Consider the following 24,887-nt stretch of genomic DNA (forward strand, 5'->3'; position numbering starts at 1 on the left):
TTAAATAACGGACAATTGATGAATAGTGCAACTTTATGAGAAATACAATATCTCCCAATATACATTTTATATATTGAACAGCAAATACAGCAAGGTTTATGTACAGAACTCATTTATCCCTGCTCCATGTACCAAGCAAGGTTATGTATTCAAATATATAGATAACAGTGAAAGGTAGCGTGGAAGATAGTCAATGTTGGATTCACCAAGTCAACTAAGTTCGAACAGATTGTTACAAACCCTTCTTCAAAAACACAGTATGGAGCGCCATTAGTTATTACCAGTCAACTGAACACAGCTTTCCCTTTGACTAAAGGGGTTCCCTTCGCAGACATGTAATAAGCATGTTATTACAGTGTCGTTAAAAATAGTCAATTTACTTTGACTGGCAAGATACAGGTTGTCTGGACATGAGTCTAACGGCATACAAAACATCAGTTACATTACAACTGCATGTGCTGTAGTTTATGATGTCCATTGCGGTCTACATTTGGACTTTTAACAGTTGTCAGTTTGAATAAATATGCTTTGCAAGTTGCATATATCATTCACAAATGTTTTTGCTCATCACACTATTAGATAATGATCAAAGTAATTCAATTATAGGAAAAAGTAGAGAAAATGAAGTCTATATTAACCTCTGCAAAGAATAAAACCGTTTTCCTCGAGAGCAAATCAACCTCAAAAGGAATTAAACAAGCAATTGCGGGTTGGGCATTCTGTAAATATGAAACCATAGTAACAAAAGGTAATACATTTGAGTGCATCTCACTCATAGAAGTAGTAACATTGTGTAATAGTTCTTACACCTTCCCCTCCCTCAAAGTCAGTTACAGTAAGTTCTTTCTCCTGAATTGTGCAACATCAGTTGAGACTACCCAAATATTTAACATTAAACCATTCCGTTTGGAACTGCAAGCAGCTTAATCATACACCATAACCTACATTACATCTTGCACACCCACTTTCAACAGAAATAATGATACGTACGTTCATTCATAACATTTAGTCCTTTAACAGCATACAAAATACTCCTCATTAAGGCTTTGCCATACAAATTACTACAGTCCAAGCCAGCCAGTTAAACTCCCAATTTCATACATAGTTGAGAAGAATTAAGTTGCCACAAAGTTGCAGAGCCCACAATGATATGTTGATAGCAAGCTTTAAAAAAGAACAAGCAATTAAAAACCGAATAGATTGATGTCAATGAAATTAACAAATGTGAGGCGTACTAAAAAGGAGAATGGTATTGATTCACCACAAAACAGTTTGAAAGCCATAGGGGCATTTGACCAGATGATTCCCTAAATCCCAAACCAACCCCTAGCCTACAACCTGAGAAACTTGTGTAGATCAGAGGGGCAATAGGTGGAATATGGTTATTGCTTCACTGTGCCTTCCTATAGGCCTAGTAAACATTTTGCCATATTGTTAACACTTATCCAATCAGATTTACAGGATTGTCTAAGTTGAGGGACTAAGGGTCGATTTGGATTTCAACGTAAGTTTATGGAATGAGTGGCTCCCCTCATTCGCAGGCACAGAGGAATGGAAGAACAGTAAGAGGGACTACAGTATGCTTATCCATTTCTGCAGGCTTTAAAACGGTCTCACTTATCTTACCGGAGCATGAGAAAGTATATCAAAAGTACCGGTATGCGTAAACAAACTTCTAGCTACAATAATTAAACCGGGGTATTGGTGAATTTGTATTGTTTGAAAGATACTTGAGAATAGGCCTTACTTGGTGTCTATGACTTCAAAGCAAAAGACTGGTGGAATCCTCTAACAATGTAGTTGTCACTGTCATTTAAGATTCAATATTGTCATTCCTGAATTGTAAATAAATAAATATGACAGCCATAACAAAAATAGACAAAGTCCAAATAAAAATTAAAGCTATGGTATAAGTATAAATTACTTTATCCAACCACTGTCTGTGCTGATAATAATGCCAAATGTTGGCAGCAATTGATAAGAAATGGAGAAAAAAATAAAAGAAAAAAAAATAAGAAAAGTGCCCTTGTGGATAAAACTCCACTCTGTGCGTCTGCCTGAGAAAGTGCTGCATTACGATGGCTGTGCCTCCTCCTCCACTCCTCCATTACGGTCCACCTGGTTTAGAGGGGGAGATGTTATGGAGTCATTCTCCAGCGGCACCCCCAGTCGAGTCAATTCCTCCTCTGCGTTAGTCCATGACGTCATGGACTCGTGCACGGTGACTGTGTGCTCCTCCATTTGTTTCTGAAGGTTGTCCATCTCATGCCTGCATAAAACACACAACATTCACTTTAGTGTACTGGCATTTGATTCCTAATAGATAATTATAATACACCATCCACATGTGAGAAAAATACCTTTAGAGTAAAGGATTTCATGCATACATTCCTATTATTTGTCTTTCATTATGGTTATCACAAAACACACAAGCTATTTTGAGTAACATGAGCTACAAAAGCATATTATCCATTCTCAGTTTACAACCGCTATAAATGGTGCAGTGAAATGCTTCTGCACTAGCTCCCTCAACATTGCAGTACAATAACCAATAAAACAGGTTTTCTATTCCCAGAAGGTAAAGGAAGACATGATGGTGAGTTCTTACTTGAGCTGGCGCAGACAGTTGTGCAGGTTATTGAGGGGCTCCTTGTTGACGGAGGCAGAGGGCTTGAGCAACTCATCCAGCAGGGAGGCAGGCACAGGGCAGTCTGGGATCTTCACCGGGGTCACTGGATTTGATGGGTTCGATGGCTCCATCCTCTGCTGCTCAATGAGGAATACAGCACAAAAAGAAAACTCAGCATACTGTGATAAGAGTGTCTTCAGAAAGTATTCAAAACCCTCGGCTTTCTCAAAATTTTGCTGTGCTATAGCCTGAACTACAAATGCAATTGAGTCACTGGCCTACACACAATGTCGAAGGGGAATTATGTTTTTAGAAATGTTTACAAATGAATAAAAAAACAAAAAGCTGAAATGTCTTGAGTTAATAAGTACTCAACCCTTTGTTATGGCAAGCCTAAATAAGTTAAAGAGTAAACATTTGCTTAACAAGTAAAATAAGTTGCATGGACTCACTCTGTGTGCAGCAATAGTGTTTAACATGCTTTTTGAATGACTACCTCATCTCTGTTCCCCACACATACAATGAATTATCTGTAAGGTCCCTCATTCGAGCAGTGAATTTCAAACACAGATTCAACCACAAAGACTCGATGGGCACCTATTGGTAGATGGGTAAAAATGGGATAAAAAGCAGACACTGAATATCCCTTGGAGCATGGTGAAGTTATTAATTACACTTTGGATGGTGTATCAATACACCAAGTCACTAAAGATACAGGAGTCCATCCTAACTCAATTATCGGAGAGGAAGGAAACCCCTCAGGGATTTCACCATGAGGCCAATGTTGACTTTATAAACTGTTAGTTAATGACTGTGATAGGAGAAAACTGAAGATGGATCAACATCATTGTAATTACTCCACAATACTAACCTACCCCTTTATCAACCCACATACCCATGTTACACTTTGATATTCTGCGTCTTCTCAAAGCCATGAAGGCGCTGGATGAGTTGTATGTTCTACCTACCCTTTCTCCATTTAAAGCTGCAATATGTAACTTTTTGGTAGACCCTTTGAAAGCAAGTCTAAGAAGCGGCTGATCTGTTCTATGTGCACTATTTCTACACTTCCCGGTCTCAGTTTAGTTTTGAGTCTTACTTTTGGTTTTGTACACCAGCTTCAAACAATCATTTGGGTTATTGAAAATATATTTCACAGCAGTTTGTATGGTACAATGATTCTCTACACTATGCATTGCTTATTTTGTCACAAACTGAAATTAGGCAAACTATTAGAATTTTAGCAACCAGTAAATGGCACAGAGATTTCTGCATATTGCACCTTTAACACACCAACAATATTGAAATAACATTACTACCACAGGAGGTTGGTGGAACCTTAATTGGAGAGGATGGGCTTGTGGTAATGGCTGGAGCAGAAAAGGTGGAATGGTATCAAATACATCAAACACATAGTTTGATGCCATTACAGTCGCTCCATTCCAGTCATTATTAAGAGCGGTCCTCCCCTCAGCAGAATTCACTGATTCCTACTAACGTAAAAATAAAACAGCGCCACACCTACACCTGTTCTTCCTACTCAGTTTCAGCCAAGTAGCAACATTTCAGTCCCAGGTAGCTTACCTTTCGGAGGCTGTTCTGTTTGAGGTCCAGTTTGAGCTGCTGGTTCTGCAGCAGAACAGTCTTCATGCTGTTCCTCAGCTCTCCCACCTTGGCCTGCAGCATGAACTTATCCTTTCTGGTGCTGCTCAGTTCCTCCTGCACAGACTCCAGCTCCACCTTAATGCTCTAGAATGCAGAGCAAGGCAAAGTCAGGTACAAAATGGCAACACAATGAACAATGACAGAGTTAAGGTGATCGTAAAGTATGCTTCTGTGGCTTAGATCTGTGGCGCTAGCCAGCTCTGTCCTCCTCAGTACACTGGTTGTGTGTGTGTACCTGTAGAGCTGTCTGCAGGCTGTCCAGCTCGCTCTGGCTGCACTGCTCCACCAGTTCCAGCTGCTGTCTCTGGGCCTCGATCTCCCTCTGCCTCTGCTCCACCTCCCACTTCAAATCCTCAACCTGGAGGAGAATATAGTCAAGTCAGTGACCGATGTCTCTTTCAACAAACAACTTCCTTATTCAAGGTCCTGGGTTGTGTTCAGTAGGGCACACCATTTCAAAACAGAAGTGTGTGTTCTTATTGCAAAAGTTCAGGCAGTACCTCCCCGTTTCAAACATTTCCTCCCTACTAAACAGGACCATGGTTGTGTCTATTGCGTAACGTTGTGTGGTATAGCTAGCTACCTCCTGGTTGGTGAGGGGCTGCTTGCTAAGCTGTTCATCCAGCTGTTTCTGGAGGATCTGGAGCTGGGAGTGGGCCTCTGATAGCTCCTCCTGGAACCTGGACACCTCCTGAGAGTGTTTCTCATCCTGAGCCCTATGGAGGGGAAGGAAAGGATGTTAAGGTGAAACAGGGTTCAAATCAAGGAGAGACATAACATAAAAACTAAAAGATAACTTGGAGCTAGACAGGGTTATTACTTAAAATACAAGGACCGAGCATGCCCCAATGATTCCATCAACTAATAAGGCTAATCAAAATCTTATCTTAATCTGTTAAACACCGCAGCATCATTCCAGGCCTTATTCATTAACTATAAACTGCAAATTGAGACTCACTGTAGTTTGTGTGCCTCGCTGTGCAGGGCTTTGACCAGCTCTTCTTTGGCCTGCAGGTCCTTCTTGATCTCACACAGCTCCAGCATGGCTGCCCTGTAATGCCGCCTGTTGTGGGCAGCCTCTGCCTTAGCTGCTGCCACCTAGTGGACATAACACACATTTACAGTCAGTCTCCAAAGCTTCATTGAGTGCATTACAGTATACTACAATGTGGTAATGTAATGACTGTTGTGGCTGGGCCAGTCTGCCACCTTCAATTCAGGGGCTTGTATGTGTATAATGTGTTACAATGTGTTAATGACGACAGATAATGACTATGTTGTGGCTGGGTCGGGTTAGGTGTCTTTACCTGATCTTTCAGGTCCTTGACTTTGGCTTTTTCTTTCTCCAAGGCGACCTGTAGTGTCTGGACCAGCTGTTTCATCTGCTGGTCTTCCTCCTCTTTGCGTTTTAGTACAGCTTGCACCTGTGGAGAAGGGCAAGGAAGAGAAAAAAAACAATCAGTTCGTTAGCTTTTTAAATCAAAAAGAGCAACCACTGACTCAAAATGGTGTTACTCTACCCACATGGGTAAAGCTATTTAATTGATCAGTGATCGAAGTAACTGAGAATGTAAGATTGAAGCATTTCACCTGGAGGTTGAGCTGGACCAGGTCGGCCTCTCTCTTGGCCAGGGCAGTCTCTAGAATATTGGTATGCTCCCGCAGTGCATTATGGGACTGCCCTAGTCCCGTCAACTTCCCTTTCTCATGCTCCAGCTCCAGGGATAATTTCTTGTTGGCGTCTTCCAGTCGTCTAATCCTCCTCTTGAAGCATCGCGCCTCCTGCAGCTATGGATAAACAAGATAGAAGATTTTACAATCAAGGTATCTAAGAAGCACAAGAACCATTGGATGCGAGTCATTTTCAGAGGGGTTGGTATAGTAAAACACATTTCTGTTGGACATTTGTGGACAATAAAGTAATCTTCTCTTCTCTTAATTATAATTTGCCAGAGTCTCTCACATCATCGGGCTGGTGGTGTACTTATAGCCTGATTAAACTAGACAATGTAAAGCAATGGTGAAACGTAGCAAAATCGGTTTCGATGCCAGGATAGTGTATTTAGTTGTCATCGCCCAGACTGTCCCACCTCATCTTCTAGCTCCATTACTTTCTCCTGTAACTCTTCCAGCTCAGTGCTGGTGAGGGAGATGACCTCCTGAAGCTCCTTCTCCAGCATGGCCTTGCTATGGCTCACAGCCTGGTGTTCACTCAGCAGAGCCTCAATCTTATCCTAGAACAAGGAAGAGGTTTAGATCAGCATTCAAACATCACAGTTGGCTACGGTTGTGCTGTAATCTGTTATTAGTATGGCCACAAGTTTTTCCTGACCACATGATCTGACCAGAAACAAACTCTGGACCCTAGTTCCTGGTTGTCATGTGATCAGGAAAAACTCTGGGTCCTGATTATGAGGTTAGTACTGAATGTACCTGCAGGGCTTGGTTGTTGCCGCCGTCTGAGACCTGGGCCTTGAGTTTGACCAGCTCTGCCTCGGTGGTCTCCTTGTCGGCCAGGGCCTCTTGGAGCCTGCGACTCAGGATGCCCACTGCGTTCTCATAGGCCTTGTGCTTGGCCTTCATATCCTTCTGCGCGCTGGTCAAATCTGTCCCCAGCCGCTTCATTCTCACCTTCTGCTCTGAGATGGCCCTGAGAGAGGAAAATAAAACAATTAGACACATTAGTGCACATCTAAAGCAATCTGAATTAAATTGATTATCCTGTCTGAGTAAGAGAGTTTCTTATGCAATTTACACAGATTCATAGTAAATCTGTTTGTGTCAGTACTATGGGAACCAAGCTAGTTACAGAAGTCTGTCTGGCTGTAGAAATGTTGTGTGTCTCACTTCCTGGCTTCAGACTGCATCAGGTCCACCTGTTTCTTCAGGCCCTCATTCTCCTCCGTCACCGCTGCTAGCTGGCTCTGGTCAAACTGCAAGGACTGTGGAGGGACATCAAACACACACAATGATTATAATCAAATGCCTATCAAATATAGAGTACTGCATTTTTAAAAGAAAGACAAGGTAAGGCAATGGGATGTCATGCAAGTACTGTCATGAGAGTAATGCAAAGAAAAACCAAGAGCTACTAGAATGTCAGGCTTGTGTAGGACAGGGTCATGAACCTGTATCTGAGACTCCAGCTGATCCCTCTCGGTCTGCACAGACTGCAGGTGGTTCTCCAGGCTGTTCATTTGCTGCTGGACCCGGACCACTTCCGTCTGCAGCCGGCTCTGCTCCAGCTCAGCTTTCTGTTTCTCCCCATGAGCCTCCAGCAGCTCCTGCTTCAGTCCCTTCACCTCTGACACCAGACGCTTCTTAGTTGACTTCAGCTCGGTGATGAGCTGTTCCTTGGAGCTGGCATCCCGCCGATATGCCTCCACCATCACCTGATGGGTGAGAAATGGGAAGAGGTGTAAAGAGACGAGTCCTGTGTGTGAATGTGCATGTGTACACACAATCCTTCAAAAGGGTTACAGGATAGGGAGTGACAAGCACCTTTTGCTGCATGAACTGCTCTTTCAATTTCTGAGCTTGTTTCTTCAGGGTGCCGTTATCCTGCTGCAGAGATCCAATCTAAAAAGAAAATGGCGTTCACTTTCTACTTAAGTGCAAACATGTTGCTCAACAGCCATAGAAGAGTGGGATTAGACCATCTGGCTCCATGGTGGTTTGTTTCTCACCTGTGAGGATTTGACTTGGACCTCCTGCCTGAGCTGATCAAGGACATCTGAGGCCACCAGCACCTCCTCCCCCAGCCTCTCCGCCCCCTCGTCCAGCTGACTTTTATCAGCTCTGGCCACCTGGAGGGCCACCTCCAGCACGATCTTCTCATTCTGCAGGTACTGGATGTTCTCATCCTTGGCGTTGGTCTCTGTCTGCAGCTCTGCCAGCGTAGCCTCCAGTTCGAGGTAGCGGGCTTCCAGCTGGTTGATGGACTGCTCTTTGGTGTGAAGGCTCTCCTGAGTGACTGTCAGCTGTCTCATCAGCTCCAGATGCTCCTTCTGGAGGGCATCCAGCTGCAGGTCCTTCTGGGATAGGGTCACCTTCATCTGTGGGGGACACAGAGAGTGGTTACATGAGGCAACTGTTGCTCCCAAATAGCAAAACAGTGAGCAGACAGACCTTTTCTCTACGTATTGGACTTTGTTTTTGTCTCACTCCTGATATTTTTGTAGATGTGTGTAAAACCTCTTCCTTTCATTGATTTTAAACAACTGCCCCTGAGTGGCAAATTACCTTAATTTGAACAATTAATTATTTACCTGCTCTAGTTCTCTCTCCAGAGAGCTGGCGGTGTTGGCCAGCTTCTGTAAGTGCTCTCGCTCCTCCTCAAACTCGTCCAGTTTGTGCTGAAGGTCGTCCTCCACCATGCTTTTGGCATCCTGTATCTGCTGATAGGCAGCTTCCTGGGTCATCATGTCAGCCTAGGGCCAGAGGGAGGGGAGAGGTCAAAGAACACACTGCTTAATAACCTCAATTCTAACGCTGCATCTTTTCTTTTGTCAGTAAATCTTTTACTTTTTTTCAGTAAAATTCATCAACAAACCATAACACAATATAAACACCAATCACACAACCTGTTTATATTTTCATAATTTTAAAAGGGGACAGACCTCAATACTCTGTAGCTGTACAGCAATGCGCTCCTTCTCTTTGATTGAGCGATGCTGGGTTTGTGTCAGCTGGTGGGACAGAGTCACATTCTCCAGCTTCAGGTGCTCCAAGGCTCCAATCTGGGTCATCTGCCCAGCCTGGAAAAAACAAGTCAACTCCCTAACACATCAACTCCGTAACATGTCAACTCAGTAGAAGCAAGATACAGACAGACAACCTTACCTGCATGTTGGCCATTTCGCCCTGGAGTCGGACCCGAGCCTCCTGGGCCAGCGCTAGCTGCTGCTGGTACCACTGGCGGACCTGCTGCAGCGAGATGATCTCTGCCTGGGAGGTCTTCAACCTGCTCTGCAGGGTGGTGCGCTCTAGCTGGACCTGCTGGAGCTGAGTCTGGAGACCACCCATCTGCTGACGCAACTCCTGAACTGAAGGAGACCACCACCATAAGAAATAATTCACAAAATTTGACAAATGTATTACAATCATAAATACCCCAATATTGTATTAGTATTACTGTGAGGAGATGCTGATGTGAAAGTATGATGCCCATACTAGGCTATCCATCCATCCAACTCACCAGCGTTATCCCTGGAGGTCACATTCTGCTGCATCTCCTCTACCTTGCCCATGAGTCTCTGGTATTGCTCCTCAGCCACCTGCAGGTCGTTGCCCAGTGAGGCCAGGCCAGCGTTCTTGCTCTCCAGGTTGCCCTGCAGCTCCACCATGGCCCTCTCCAGCTGGAAGCAGCTCTGGCGCAGGGTGGACACTTCCTTGTTGAGGGAGCTCTGCTTCTCTTGGCTGGCATGGGACTGCTCCACCTGGGCCTGCAGCTGGGCATTGACTGTAGCTAGCTTGGCCTGGAGCTCAGTCTTCTCTTTCAGAGCCTGGAGAGGATATGGGGAAAGAGGGTAAGGGAGTGATCTCCAGTATTCCCAATGGCTTGTGCAGGGAGGGATTGTAGGGTGTTAGCCTAGCTATTCCAGTGAAAGTAAGTAAGTCTCAACATGTGGTAAGTTGAATGGTAATTACCTTAGCTGATCCTACGTGTGTTAGTTAGTTACCTGGTTGGCCTCAGAAGACAGAGACTCTAGCTGGCCCTCCAGTCTCATCTTCTCCTTCAGAACCTGGAGCATTTCGTCATGTCCCATCACGGAGCTCTCCAATGACACACTACAGGAAATTAACCAATTGAGCAGGAAACAAGAAATTGTCCAATTGTGTGCTACTGGAACATTCAAGCAAATTCCACCAATTAAATTGTAAATTATTACTGGAAAGTAATGCTGATTCATCGTATAATAGCAGTGTCCAAAAGCTGACTATCGTCCTTGTTTATTTACCTTGAGAATGCAACAGCAATGTGCTTATGTTATTCACTAGTACTACACCAGTCAGTCTATGTGTTGCTATGTGCTATTACAGAAGAGCTGTGTGCTGGTCAGGTGTACCTGCTGGAGAAGCTGTCCCTGCGGCTGCGTGGTCCCCCAGTCCCCTCCCTGTCCTGCTCCAGCAGGTGCTGTTCATCGCTGGCAGCCTGCAGCACCTCCTGCAGTGATGGGAAATTGCCCATGGCCTCCGGAATGATCTCCCTGCCCTCCACCATGTAGTTCCCTCTCTGCCTGCCCACTGCTTCAGCCAGAATGCCATAGGTCCCAGTGCCCCCGGTGGAGGTGGACACGCTGCTGTAGGTAGAGCTGTCATCCCCATCTCCACCAGGCCGCGACCCCATACCTGACTCGCTGCCGGCATCCATTTCCGAGGTGCTGTCCTGGAGAGACATTGATGACCCCAGCAGGGCCTCCAAAGAGGTCATCTCCACAGAGCCAACCTCTGACATCATGCTGACCTCAGACAGGGTGGATACAGAGCTCAGGTTGGACCCCAGAGAGCCCATGGAGGAGTCTTCAAACGTTCTGACCCCACCACCATCACTAGTGCCCCCTGCTGGCTCGAGGGTCTTGTAATCGGCCAGTGAGTGGATCTTGCTGGGGCGGGGTGATCGTGACTTTCTTTCCTTGGCTGGTGGAATGCCCAGGCTGCCCAGCTTAGGGCCCCGGGGGACGCTGGTTCGCAGGAAGGAGTACTCTGTGGTCATGGAGGTGGTGCTGGCCCGGGGAAGAACCTCTGGGTGCATCATGAGGTCTGGGTCCAGAGTGCTGAACCCACTGCGGCTCTTTGGGGTGGAGCGGTAGGACTGGAAGAGGAGAGAGAGGTGGCGTGAGAATGAGCAGAAGGCGTAGTCTACTTCAACCCAACATTCAGGACTTCAAAAAACAGGCCATTCAACTGAGACTAATAGAGGATCATTTTTATAGGTGGTAGATAGCAACAAAACTAGGCATTATGGCCTGCCATGCAAAAAATAATAGGGAGAACACTTCCGCTTTAAATTCAACTCTGAGCAGCTTGTAACTGACAGCTTTATCCTGATGAATGTATGCCTGGTGACTGATGCTGTTCACACACTCACCGTCTCCTTGTGCCTTTGCACTCTGTACTGTTTGAGCTGCTCCTCCAGCCGTCGGCGAGCATCACGGCGGATCTTCTCCTCATTCTCCATCTCCAGTGATGGCTCTTTGTCAGCTACAGGAAGAGCAGGTTTAACATAAGAAATAGAAGGCCCTCAGTACACCCCTATACAACACAGAATAGGTTAACAATACCTAGGACATTGTCATACAAGCAAACAATTCATTTTAGAAGGAAACCCCAACTACGTGTGCTAACACTAGTTCGTCCCTTCAGTTCAGAGCCATTTTAAAATTTGAAACGAGAGTGCTTGTATGAAATTGTTATCCATCCACCATGGTTAGGAGTGAAGCTGCATGCAACCCAGTCCTAACAATGCCATATGAGTCAGACTCAATCCATTTATTAGTCAGTCCACTCCAAGATCTTATTTTCAGGTTAGTAAAGTTTGACACAAAATAGTATCCAAACAGTTTGTTTTTGGCATGCATGGTTAGTGAGTTTACAGACAGCAGGTGATATTCCTGATTGATTATTCTCTGACTGCAATTGGCCAGGTGTGCTGATGATCAACCATGAGGTGTCAGTCAGTCAGTGCAACTTATAAGTTAGCATGAGGACTTCCTGATTGTAGCATCATTTAAAGCAGAATGCACTATGAATGGAACAGAAAATGACACAAAAATAGTTTAACCCTTTTTTCTCCCCAAATTTGTGGTATCCAATTGGTAGTAGTTACAGTCTTGTCTCATCGCTGCAACTCCCAAACAGACTCGAGAGAGAGAGGCGAAGGTCGAGAGCCATGCATCCGCCAAAACACAACCAAGCCGCACTGCTTCTTGACACAATGCACATCCAACCCGTAAGCCAGCCGCACCAATGTGTCGGAGGAAACACAGTACACCTGGCGACCTGGTCAGTGTGCACTGCGCCCGGCCCACCACAGGAGTCGCTAGTGCGCGATGAGACAAGGATATCCCTACCGGTCAAACCCTCCCTAACCCAGACGACGCTGGGCCAATTGTGCGCCGCCCCATGGGCCTCCCGGTCCCGGCCGGCTGCGACAGAGCCTGGGCTCGAACCCAGAATCTCTGGTGGCACAGCCTTAGACCACTGCGCCACCCGGGAGGCCGACACTATAAAAGAGTTAATGTGACACTGTAAACATTATATGTGGGAGTGGTTAGCCTTTCACATTTAACAAAAAGCTTGAGATAAAACAAGCTGTATTCTGTTATGTAACGAATAAACTTAAAGAATAAAAAATACTTTGCATATCATGGTATCTGTAAGCCTAGACCATCATCCAAAACAACATTCACAACAAACCACACAAGTAAATGATTAGTTCAAATACAGCCACTAAGTTCCCAACAAAAGCTCCAAGACCCAAATCAAGAAATTAAATGACCACGGGTTTGAACAAAGTAAGCAGCTAAAACCACTAAAGCGTAGTAAGCACAGGCAAGGAAATTAAAATATGGGATGGGGAACTAAATAAGTCAGCCTCTGAAGCAACATCCCAGAGCAATAGGTGGTTAATAGGGGGCACTCACTGCAAGTACAGGTTACAGTATGCTTACACAATTCAGTCTCCTGCATAGGCATACTCAGTCTGAGTGACTGCAATGCGTCACCCTTGTGAGCAGGGCCCTCAGCACTAGCTCCCTCAGACTTCTCTAGCATGGGTGGTGGGATAGCGGCCACACCTTGGGATGGCTCTTTGGACTGGGGGCTGACAGGTGGGCTGGTGCCCTGGGCAGCAGGGGGCGACGGAGGCGGCAGGGGGCCATTTAGACGGCCGTCCCCTCCTGCGCCTGGCTGCGGGCCCTCTGCCACTCGTTCTCCATTTGGCACCATGTCCGCCTTAACAAAACCTGCAACGCGGGGGGGGGGGGGGCAGTAAAGTCTTTAGTTTCCAGCATACATCCATCCAGTTTTGCATTTCACAACACAATGAGGGTGGATTGTGATATACTTGAGGTTAAAAACAAAAAAAAGGACTAGGAGGCAAGGCTCTTTTGAATTACTTAAAGTCTATTGTGGCTTTCACGGGTACCCGGTCAATCAAGCTTTGTCAAACCAGAATAACAGTTTGATACTATGCATTTTGTCATTTTTATTGAAGGCGAGATGTGTAGGAATAACAACGGCATGCTAATATGCCTTAGTGCAGTTGAGGTGACTATGAAGTGAGTGGCATGTGGGTCAGTTATGAGGCAAGGCTCAGAGCTGTGTCCAGACAATTCTGCAATTGCACACATAAGTACAAAGAGCGATACCCTGAGGTGGCCGAGTAATGACCTTTTCTCTGGCCGGTCGCACACAAGCATGTCATGCACAGCTTGGAAAGATACTGGCGGAAGACAGGAATTCCCTCCATATAAGGAGTTCCTATTACTGCAGATTCCCCACAACAATAACAATATTTTCACAATTATGTCATGTGAAAAAAATACAAACATTCACTTATGCTTTGCTATCCTTTAAGTTAGTTTAGGGCTCATTTGAAATAAATTGTTCTCTTACAATTAACTGGTTGAAGAAGAACACACTCCATTGTTTGATGAGAGGATGGAATTATTAAATCAGTCAGCAGTAGCTCAGAGTCTGACAGCTTGCCTAGAATTACTACATTAAAATACAAAGCAAATCAAATCACTTGAGGGGCAGGCTAGGGCATTTAGTAGGGCAAGAACTCACCATTAAGAACATCCCCTGATGCTGTCGGCTTGTCCAGCCCTCCTTTCTTCAGTAGCTGAGCGTCACTCACCACAGAATCAGCACCACCGTCTTTGGACTGTGGTATCAGGTCTAGTTGATGGATTTCTACATTGGTTGTCTCCATCTCAGCAATGACTGAGTTGTGGTTTTCCATTCACATACAGAATAAAATGTTGCACTGGAGCCCATGGAAGGGATATGGTAGTCATAGGGTGTAGCTATAATCCTTTCAAAACCTCTTCATCCCGTTCGTTCAGAGTAAAAGCTTGAACGCAATGCAATTCAAGCATCCAAGGAACCCCCAAAAAATGGTCTCACCTGAAAATGTATAACATTAAGGTTTAGTTAGAATGGCAATTATAAAGTATTCAGTCTGATCAACGACAGAGTTATCTAAATGAAAACTTGCTGTAATCTGACAGGATTTTCCACCATGATGGTGTAGTGCGGATGTAGACAAATAAAAAGAAGCGTGGCCTGCATTATTTATTAATATCATTGAAAATGTATTAGGGGTGGGCATTCCGAGTCTTTGCTGGGAGCTGGAATCTTTGGCTCAGTTCACCTAAAAGAGCTGTTAATTTGGCTCCCAAACACCTCTTCAGTAATGCTTAGAAATTGACATAAAACCATGAACAAATTGTGAATCTCTAATTTAAAGCCTAAAATGTTGACTACCATTATGTAAGTGAAATGTCAGTTAAAACACATTTTTATATGACTAAATGATGAGATGAAAAGTTGTTGGTCATATGCACATCCTTAAAAACGTAGGTGCTGGGCTAATAAAGAAAACTTGTGAAGAACAGTAAGGCCCGCACACTGTTTATGCTCCCAATGCACTGCTTTATTGACAATGCTTCTTTCTAACATTATTAGATGGCCTGCAAAAACATGTTTTTACTAAATGTAACACACGGGAAAATAATTGATTGGACCAGAATGAGGCTCTCTCCTCACTATACTGTTTCTGCACTGAGGAATGGCCATAAATTATCTGCAGATAATCTCAAAAAGCAATAGTAACAGTATGCGAATGTACGTCTCTTTCACAATCGGTTCACCAAAAAATGAGCCGTTCATTCGCGAAAAACCAATCACTAAAATGTAATAAAGGTCTTTATTTTCAATAGATTTGGTCAAATGTTCTGACCAACTGGGAGAATGTGTTCTGGAAGAACAGCTCCACTAAGCAATAGCTAAAGCTGTCTAGCTAACAAGCTAAGTGGATTTAGTTAACGTTACAAAAAAATATAGCTAGCGAAATTCATTGACTAACTATGCCTTTTGAAATTGCAATCAAATAGCTACAAGGCTAATCAGTCTTGTATAAAAACAGATAGATATTCGGCAGCTTTACCACACATTCATTGCCTTGCTTATTTCCCAACTTGTAGGTAGCCAGCTAACACTAATGCTAACTAGCCAACTGCAATGACAGCAGCAGCCTCGACACAAGGTAACTTTAGCTGGGTGGTTAGCCAGCTAAACATACATCATATGGCAAGTTGGTTAAGACATGTAAAACACAATGTGTCTGTTATGAAGATGGCTGGCCTTTAAAAATGTTAGTAACAAGCTAGTTAGTTCGCGGTCTCAACATATCAAGCAAAGACAGCCTAACGTTACGTTTGCTCGTTAGTTAACATTCATTAACCACATACATAGCTAACACGGGACTATAATTGTTCTACACCCCGATATCACACCAGTTCACGAAGTTATGTAATGTATAAATCAATACAGGTTGTGAAATTATTAAAAGGTTTAATAAATAACCAAAATATTTATTTCTGACATGACAATAGTTGAAATGCACAGAATTTGTTTATAAAGCCAACCTTTTTCAGACGCCTCTTCGTTCTGCTTCTACGTGGCTAAATGGGTTCCATTATTTTACGTGTCCGACGAGAAACAGGATACTTGACATCGTTTTTTGGATTGATGTCTACTAACACGTATTAAATAATTGTATTTTGCATTTATATATTACTTGTTATTTTTTGTAACTAATTATGTATAAATAAGCCTATGCTTGGAAATTACATACATTCAAAGGTCAAAAATGGCAGACATGTTGCTGCCCGAACTGTTATAATGAACGGACACACGCCCCTTTGTAATTATCAGAAAAACATTGAATCCCTCTGGCGGTCGTCAAATAAAACTGCGACCTCGCATCAGAAATTCTAGCTACAATATTTGCAGTATTGTCAGAACTGTAACAAAATGTCTCTGGGAAAAACCTTTATTTCTGTATCCCCATAAAATAAAAGGTTGTAGTGTGTATAACTATGCGGATGCTTTACTGTCATTATGATGTCTTGTGCAAAAAAAGGTCTTTGAACATGTAAGATTGTTTATAATTAATTAATGGTTAGGAACAATCATTATCACTAAACAAAAATTACACTGATCAAAGATCTAATCAATTGACTATTGCAAATGGTTGAAGGTGTCTAAAATAATCACTAACATCCATTATCGAGTAGCTAATTAGGCACCCAGTTGGAACATGATATACAGCTTATTGACAAATATGGATATTTTATCAACCAACCGTTGCTCAATAGTATTGTAATACAAAATCTATTTCATCATTAAGATTACTTTATTGGTCAATTGCACCGAAGGTCCAATCAAAATCTGATTTCTGCATTTAACCCAACCGATAGATAGACAGGTGCGGGGTGCTGTTGTGTGTGTTTGAAAAGCAAAATAAAAGGAAACATATTTAAGACAAAATAAAGAGCTTGTCTTGTCTTTTCTCTGACGAGTCACAGCATCTGTGCAGGTAGGTCTACATACAATAAGTGGAAGGCAGCACTGCCCTGTCTTAACAGGCTACTGTGCGGTAGACTACGCTGTCATCAGGTGGAGCTGCTGCCTGTTAGAGTGGGGAAACAGAGACAAGTACTGGTGAAAAAGGACTAGGAATTTTGCTATGATGGAATGTATTGTTTGGAAGTTGATAGTGTAAAGAAGTTATAATGGTGATACAGACATGACATTATGTTTAAACAATCAAACCTTACTTGTATTGCTTCTACTGTATGTAGCTTAATTATTAACAATGTGTGGCTATGGATAGAATACACAGCTGACAACAAAGTTCATCTGAACAGCAGCAGCCTTACCCTGGTCTGTACTTTGTCAGGTCATGTTCTTTAGGATGACAGTGCTGTATGTCACGTCATCACTGTCAATAAATGGGTCCTGCTGGTAGAAAGACACAACTGGAGGTTAACACCACAACTCCTCTGTGAGACCCAAGCCTAGATCCAAACGATGAAAAACATTAGGCTACACTTCATAAATACTTTTAAGTAGGCCTCTGATTACAAAATGTTTGTTTTTTTGTGCCAAGAGCATGTATGTTTACAATGGCATGTGTGTTTAGAAAACTGGGAAGGGATACAAAGTATATTGAAAGTAGGTGATTTAACAGGTGTGGTTCCTGAGTTAATTAAGCAATTAAAACATCCCATCATGCTTAGGGGCATGTATAATGTACAGTACACAAAACATTAAGAACTAAGTGGAGAGGTGCAAGTGGTAAGCACCAGATCTCCCCCACAGCCCGGTTCGACCTGTGCCTGCACTCTAAAGTGGGCATTCAGCCTGGAGGAGTGGTGCCAAGGCTGCGCAGCAGAGGTCCAGTGCTCCCCCTCATCCCGTGCCTCCTCTATGCACCAGGCCTCCTGTAAGTCTCCCCAGCCTGGAGGGCCCTGTGGCAGCCCCACGCACCACGCTGGCTCTGAGTCTCCTCCCTCCAGCGATGGTCTCCAGTTCGGAGCCTCCAGCAACGCCCTCCAGTCCGGGGCTCGCAACAACGAGGGTCCCCAGTCCGGGGTCGGTTCTCAATCAGGGACAGCTGACAATCGTTGTCTCTGATTGGGAACCATACTTAGGTGGGGAAAAAGCTACCTCCGTTTAGTATTCTGCACCTGACAGGACTGTTTTGTTTATTCACGTTATTTTTGTTTCAGTGTTCAGGTCAATAAAAGTCATGAACACGGCCACGCTGCGCTTTGGTCCGATTCTTCCTCAGACGACACCCGTTACAATATTCAGAGGGTATGAATTCTTTGAAGGCACTCTACCTGCCCATCTTTATCTAAGAAGTGTGAGACCCAACCGTGGGTCTCTCAGGGTTAAGCATGAGGCACCAGATCTGTATTCACAAAACCTTATCCTGCTTTGCGACTGTAACACCAGTGTTACACTAGTGTATACACCCTGATGTGATGCTGGGGAAATTGTGTTTCCATAGCTAGGGTTGACAGTGAGGACTTGTGAAAAGCAGAATCAACAACCTCTGTATAATCAAAACACTTGCTTTGTGAGACAGTGTTAACCAAGAAGTTGTAAACTCATGTTCACAGTTAGCCATTGTTTTGCAAATGCCGCCAGAAAAGCCCCAGCGGCATGACCTTGGCATCAAGTGAAAGCAGGGCCACTGAGGCCTTGGCCTAGTGAGTCCCAGGCCGTGGAGGTGGAAACACAAAAGGCTAAGGCTTTTTGGTAAAACATTAGGGTAAAGCCTGTGTGATTATACCAGGTTTTGATAACATTGAGATATGAACTCTACCACTCAAAGAGTGTACAGTCTCAGGCTACAGAAGAACAGAAAAGCAGATGTTTGAGTAAGGATATGAAATACTGTAGGTGCAGCACAAAACCACAATGGTCGGCTAAGCTAAAGCCAAATGATTCTACCGGAAACTTCTGTACCACATGGCTGAAGATGTCAGTTTAGCTTATTCCATGATGTCACAGGTTTATTATATACTGAAAATCAACAAGCTACTTCTGCTCTGCTTTGTCACAGTGTGTTTTGAAAAACTGCTGTTTTTTTTTGCTTTTAGACACGACTAATATATTTAATAGGAAGTAATTTATAGACAAAGATAGTGAATGATGAATTGAATTATGACAGAACGAAATGACTGAACATACGTTCCCCTCAATATTTTACCTGCAATGCATACTCTTAAGAGATTTGGATGATCATCCAAAACCAGCACCATCGAGTCAATGACTATATGAAGAGAACACATTAGAAAATATTAGAATAACGTAGCATAACTTACCACTGATGTGTTTGTGGGCTGGGTCTTTGGCCTTTTCATCCTCTGAAGTAAAGAGAGAAAGATGTAAATGTTGTCCAATTGTAGTACTTACTGATACTTTAGATCTGAGATGACAGATGTTTTTCAGAGGATGTGTGCAGAGGTCATTCAATTGTACTTTCATGTATTTACAATTGTAGAGCTCATTCAATTATATTGTTTACTCAGTGAAATTGATCAGGTTTAAAAACAATAGTAAAATAAACTTTCTTTACATCCAAGTGACAAAAGTACCAGCTATCACCACTGCCAACATGCCCAGAGTGTAACGCTCATCGTGGGTGGAAGAGGAGGAGGACCAATGCGCAGTGTGGCCATATTGTTTTAATAAGAATACTGAAAAAAAAAAAAAAAAAAAACTAACAGTCCTGAACAGTGACAAAAAACACAGAACAGAAAATAATCACCCACAAAACACAGGTGGGAAAAGGCTACCTAAGTATGATTCTCAATCAGAGACAACGAACGACACCTGCCTCTGATTGAGAACCATACCAGGCCAAACACAAAACCACAACATAGAAAAAAGAACATAGACTACCCACCCAACTCACGCCCTGACCATACTCAAACAAAGACATAACAAAAGAACTAAGGTCAGAACGTGACACAGAGGAAGGAATAGGTCTCTCGGGGTTATGGGACTGTTGAAGGAGAGACACATTTAAACTGTAAACTACAGTCCATGAAATATCACAGATAAATGGATGATTAAAATTATCACAGTAATATTTTATTGTTTATACAGTTGTGATAAATTGGAGATAAATCTGTTTATGTTCAGAATAAACAACATAAGAATAAAGCTACTTATTACTGGATACGCACAGATATATTCTAGTCAGGAGGAAGGGATACTGTAAATAACAAAATACAATATGAATTTTTGTTAATATCTGAAAATGAAATTAATAGGCTATATTTATTTTAATAACTACTACTGTAATCAATTTGGCATGAGTAGGTCTAAGTGAGAAATAAAGCTAAACGAGTGGTAACCTCTGGTAGTCGATCTCAACGCTCCCTTCAGCTTCTTGAGTTTGAAGGGTCCGTGTTTGGAGGGGCAGATGGTTGTTGAGTGGTTGGAGTTTGTCCTGTTTTGTGGGATAAAAATAATTGCATTATTCATTGACCAGTGTTCCAGGAAGACACAGGATCAACTGAATATACATGAAAATAACAATAAGTATCCATGACCCATATGTTTTATATAACTTAAAGACAAAGTAAACGTAACTTGACAGTAAAGAATTGTTCAGCACTCATTGGTGCTTGTTACGGATACCAGTATCCTGTGTGTGTATCCTGTGTTCTTTTCTCTCCTTCTCCCCTCACAGGTGAAAATCATCACTCCCCAATCAGTCACCAATCCAATCATCAATCAGAAGACACACCTCCTCCTGTTTCCTACCCTATCACAGTTCCTTTCCCTTGGTTTAAAAACCCTGTCAGTTGTTTGCTCTAGAGCTCAATCTCTCTGTAAATGCCATGTCTGTAGGTCTCTGTGGTTCATGCTCGCTTTGTGTATTGACCTCTCTTTTGTTTGAGCACCTCCATAGCACTTTGTCCTCACCTGTGAGTATTGTTTTTGGTTATGGTGTTTGTTTGCTGGTGGGAAAAGGGGAAACCAAGACCAAGTTGCCCATGGGCATACACTACCTCTAGGTAGACTTTGTTAAATACACTAGTTAAAACTGGGCGGACCACCCACTGTATTTTTGGTTAGTTAGCTGTTGTTAAAGTAGGCTAGTCTAGCTTAGTGGTGTTTTTGAATACTTGTTTCTTTCCTTGGGTCCAGCTCAGCCCCTTTTCCTGCTCCCCCCAATTACCGTGTGTTTTACAATAAACCCTGAGTTTGACGGTAGATTTCAGTTGTCGTCGTTATTTCGTTCTCACTTTTACTTTGTCACAATTATAATTTGCATGAGTTATGTTACGGGTCTCATTACCCCCCCCCCCCCTAGACTGTCGGGCCAAAAGGGATTTGTAACATAAGTGGGGGCTCATCTGGGATTTGTCTTTACTGACACCCATGCTGCTCATGTAGATTGTGATAGTGGTATAGTTCAGTGTTGAGCGTCATAGCTGAAGTAGCATTAGTGTTTGCTATTTTCGTTGGCTCTTGTGAAGTAGTTTAAGATGGCTACTTTTGAGTTGAATTCCTTTTTGTATAACCCTTCGTGGGAGCTTTTTGATAAATGTCGTAGAATTGATTTAATGACCTTGGCTGACCATTATTCAATATCGATTCCACAGAATGTAGTTAAGTCGGAGGTTAAAAAGCTGGTGTTAAATGTATTGTTGGAAGAGCAGGTGCTTGTGTTACCGCTGCCTGAGCCTACTACCCCTTTAGGGGATGTTGCTGCTCCTGTAAGCCCATTGGTGTCTGCTAATGAGGGCGAGGCTAAAGCTCCAGCCACATTGTCCCGTTTTCATCCATTCTCCCCACTGTCAAACGGTGATGCCAGGAGGGATGTCCGTTTAGCACAGTTCCAACTGGAGGCGGAAGAGAGCCCAAATTAGGCAAGAGACTCTCCAGTTGGAGATGTGTAAAATTGAGGCAGAAAAAGAAAGAGAACAACTGCATTTGGAGATGTGTAAAATTGAGGCAGAAAAAGAAAGAGAACAACTGCATTTGGAGATGTGTAAAATTGAGGCAGAGAACAAAGGCAGTTGGAGTTCAAAATGCGCCAGATGTAACTGGAGGCAGAGACAGCAAGGCTAGCCTTCGTTCCTACTGTGCCTGTTTGTGAGTCGTCCTCACCTGCTGTGTCCTCAAACACGTTTGACATTAGTAGGCAGATTGACTTAGTACCTTTGTTCAGAGAGTCAGAGTTTGACTCCTATTTTTGTGTATTTGAGCGTATAGCCGTAGCATTGAAATGGCCTGAAGAGGTATGGTGGCTATTACTTCAGTGTAAATTAACTGGTAAAGCCCAAGCGGTTTTGTCAGCGCTACCTCTGGAGGACAGTTTGAATTATGACGTGGTCAAAGCTACTGTTCTTCGTGCCTATGAGCTTGTGCCTGAGGCATACCGACAGAGATTTAGGTCTCATAGAAAGTCTTCCAGTAAGACTTATGTGGAATTTGCTAGAGACAAGGGAAATCTGTTTAATAAATGGCATGCTGCTAGTAAGGTAACTGATTTCAACTCTCTCCGGGAGTTAATCTTCTTGGAAGAGTTTAAAAATTGCTTACCCGAACGCATTGTCGTTTACCTAAACAAAGTATCCTCCCTGGCAGAAGCGTCTGTGTTGGCAGACGAGTTTGTGTTGACGCACAAGAGTGTATTTTCGGCTCCTACTGAGAGTAGAGCCACTGAGTTTCCTACCTTTAGCCCTAGTCGACCAACAGTAGCATATCAAGCACGCCAGAAGAATGAGCGTCCCTGTTTCTATTGTCATAAAGTGGGACATATGATTAATGATTGTTTCCTGCTTAAACGCAAACAAGGGATGCCTCTTCGTGCCAAGCCGCCAGCTGGTGTTGGTCTAATTCGTATGGTTGTGAGGTCTGCAACAAAACAGGTGCCTCAGGGTAACTGCAGTTTGAAAATCTCAGTCCCCGACCGCAGTTATGAACCATTTATTTCCGAGGGGTTTGTGTCCCTAACGAATGACGAAGCGTCTCAGCTTACGGTTAAAATCCTTAGAGATACTGGTGCGGCGCAGTCGTTTATATTGTCTGATGTGTTGCCCTTATTCTGACGATACATACTGTGGTTCCAGTGTGTTAGTGCAGGGTATTGAAATGGGTTTTGTCCCAGTGCCATTGCACTTTGTGAAAGTACACTCTGAGTTAATCAGTGGAATATTCAGAGTGGGGGTACGTCCTAAGTTGCCAGTGAAAGGTGTGACCTTTATAATGGGTAACGATATTGCCGGAGGAAAGGTAGTACCCGTATTGGAAGTATTGGATAAAAGTGACCACTCTCTCTCGAATGAGCTGGCACAGAGTTATCCACATGTGTTCCCCGCTTGTGCTGTCACTCGTGCTCAGGCACGACAAGAGGGTGACGTGATAGATTTGTCGAACACTGTTCTGTTCAAAGAGGATGATCAAGAGGATGGATTGTGTGATACCTCTGAGAAGCTGATCACCTCTGACAAACAGCCCAGGAAAGAATCAAAGAACGTTGAACTTATTGCTGATGCAATACAGTTACCAGTCACTCGTGAGCAGCTGATTGCTAACCAAAAGGTTGACAACAAGCTTGCTAAATGTTTTTCTAGTGTTGTCTCATTGGAAGATGTGAAGAAGAAGAATGTGGCTTACTTCATTGATGGTAATCTCCTCATGCGTAAATGGAAATCCCATGTTGACGCAGGTTGAGATTGGAATGCTGTTTACCAAATAGTGATTCCTACAGCCTTTCGACAAAATGTATTATCCCTTGCTCATGATCACCAGTGGTCTGGTCATTTAGGAATCACAAAGACTTATGATCGGATCCTTCGACATTTCTTTTGGCCGGGTTTAAAACAAGATGTGGCTCAGTTCTGTCGGACATGCCACACGTCAGATAACAGGAAAACCAAATCAGGTTATTCCTCCCGCTCCTCTTTGTCCCATTCCTGTCATAGGTGAACCATTCGCGCATGTGGTGGTTGATTGTGTCAGACAAAATCGGGTAACCAGTTTTTGTTAACAAAATGTGTATGGCTACAAGATACCCCGAGGCCATTCCTCTGCGAAGGATTACAGCCCCAGTAGTGAGTAAAGCCTTAATAAAATTCTTCACGACATTCGGGTTACCTAAGGTGGTACAAAGCGATAAAGGTACCAATTTCCTATCCAAGCTCTTCAAGCTGGTGTTAAAATCCCTATCAATTACGCACCGTGTGTCAAGCGCCTATCACCCAGAGTCTCAGGGTGCGCTTGAAAGATGGCATCAGACACTGAAGTCTATGCTACGTAAATATTGTTTGGAATCTGAGAAAGATTGGGATGAGGGAGTTCCTCTAGTTTTGTTTGCTGCTTGTGAAACTGTGCAGGAGTCCCTAGGTTTCAGCCCGGCTGAACTAGCGTTTGGTCACACAGTGAGAGGACCAATGAATGTTCTTGTCCCAAGAGTTGTGTACCAGAAATGAGAATGTGTTGGACTACGTTAGTCGCTTTCGTGAGCGCCTACACCAAGCTTGTGCTCTCGCAAAGGAAGCTCTGTCTTCCTCACAGAGGAGCATGAAAAGACACTATGATAAAGAGGCTGTTTCTCGTCCACTACAGCCAGGTGACTAAGTACTGGTGTTATTACCTGTTCCAGGATCTTCACTGTCAGCTCATTTCTCTGGTCCTTATTTAATTGAAAAGAAAATAAGTGAAACTGACTATGTGCTTCAAACTCCTGATAGACAACGCCGATCTCGTGTTTGTGACATTAACATGTTGAAAGCATAGCACACCTGACCCATCAGTTAGTTCAAAAACAGAGGACCGTACTGCTGTCTCCTCTGCTACTACTGCTATGATAGTGGACTGTCATATTGATGATGTTGATGGATTGGAGTTGCGCAATACTCAACAGCAGTGTGTTAGATTGCCCAACTCAGAAATGCTGCTGTCTATCCAGTCAGGTCTGGTTCATTTAACGGATGGACAGGCTAATGATATTGTGAGGCTACTACAGTTTTCCATGTCTCTTTAATGA

At 43.5% G+C, this 24,887-nt stretch overlaps 1 protein-coding gene across 9 annotated transcripts; it reads right to left on the reverse strand.

The window, feature by feature from the left end:
- Positions 1-19: 19 nt before the first annotated feature.
- On the reverse strand, positions 20-20,572 carry LOC109896060 (golgin subfamily A member 3). Of its 9 annotated transcripts, XM_031829853.1 has the most exons (29): positions 20,477-20,572; positions 20,239-20,333; positions 19,785-19,883; positions 19,201-19,242; positions 17,245-17,326; positions 15,949-16,994; positions 14,087-14,425; positions 12,967-13,260; positions 11,385-11,497; positions 10,363-11,108; positions 9,976-10,084; positions 9,492-9,798; positions 9,137-9,339; positions 8,914-9,051; positions 8,563-8,724; positions 7,981-8,349; positions 7,796-7,873; positions 7,423-7,686; positions 7,142-7,236; positions 6,728-6,944; positions 6,385-6,528; positions 5,885-6,082; positions 5,602-5,718; positions 5,253-5,392; positions 4,878-5,010; positions 4,530-4,652; positions 4,214-4,378; positions 2,609-2,766; positions 20-2,269 (listed from the first exon to the last, which is right to left on the reverse strand). In XM_031829853.1, the coding sequence occupies exons 7-29, from the start codon at positions 14,259-14,261 to the stop codon at positions 2,074-2,076; spliced, it is 4,644 nt and encodes a 1,547-aa protein (XP_031685713.1). In that variant the 5' UTR covers positions 14,262-14,425; positions 15,949-16,994; positions 17,245-17,326; positions 19,201-19,242; positions 19,785-19,883; positions 20,239-20,333; positions 20,477-20,572; the 3' UTR covers positions 20-2,073. The 9 variants fall into 9 exon arrangements, with proteins under 9 accessions (XP_031685713.1, XP_031685715.1, XP_020345854.1 ...); XM_031829855.1 differs by lacking the exon at positions 19,785-19,883 and having other exon boundaries at positions 17,245-17,323; XM_020490265.2 differs by lacking the exon at positions 19,785-19,883.
- Positions 20,573-24,887: the final 4,315 nt, after the last annotated feature.

This window comes from Oncorhynchus kisutch, linkage group LG8 (assembly GCF_002021735.2).
Source record: "Oncorhynchus kisutch isolate 150728-3 linkage group LG8, Okis_V2, whole genome shotgun sequence".
NCBI classification, from domain to species: Eukaryota; Metazoa; Chordata; class Actinopteri; order Salmoniformes; family Salmonidae; genus Oncorhynchus; species Oncorhynchus kisutch.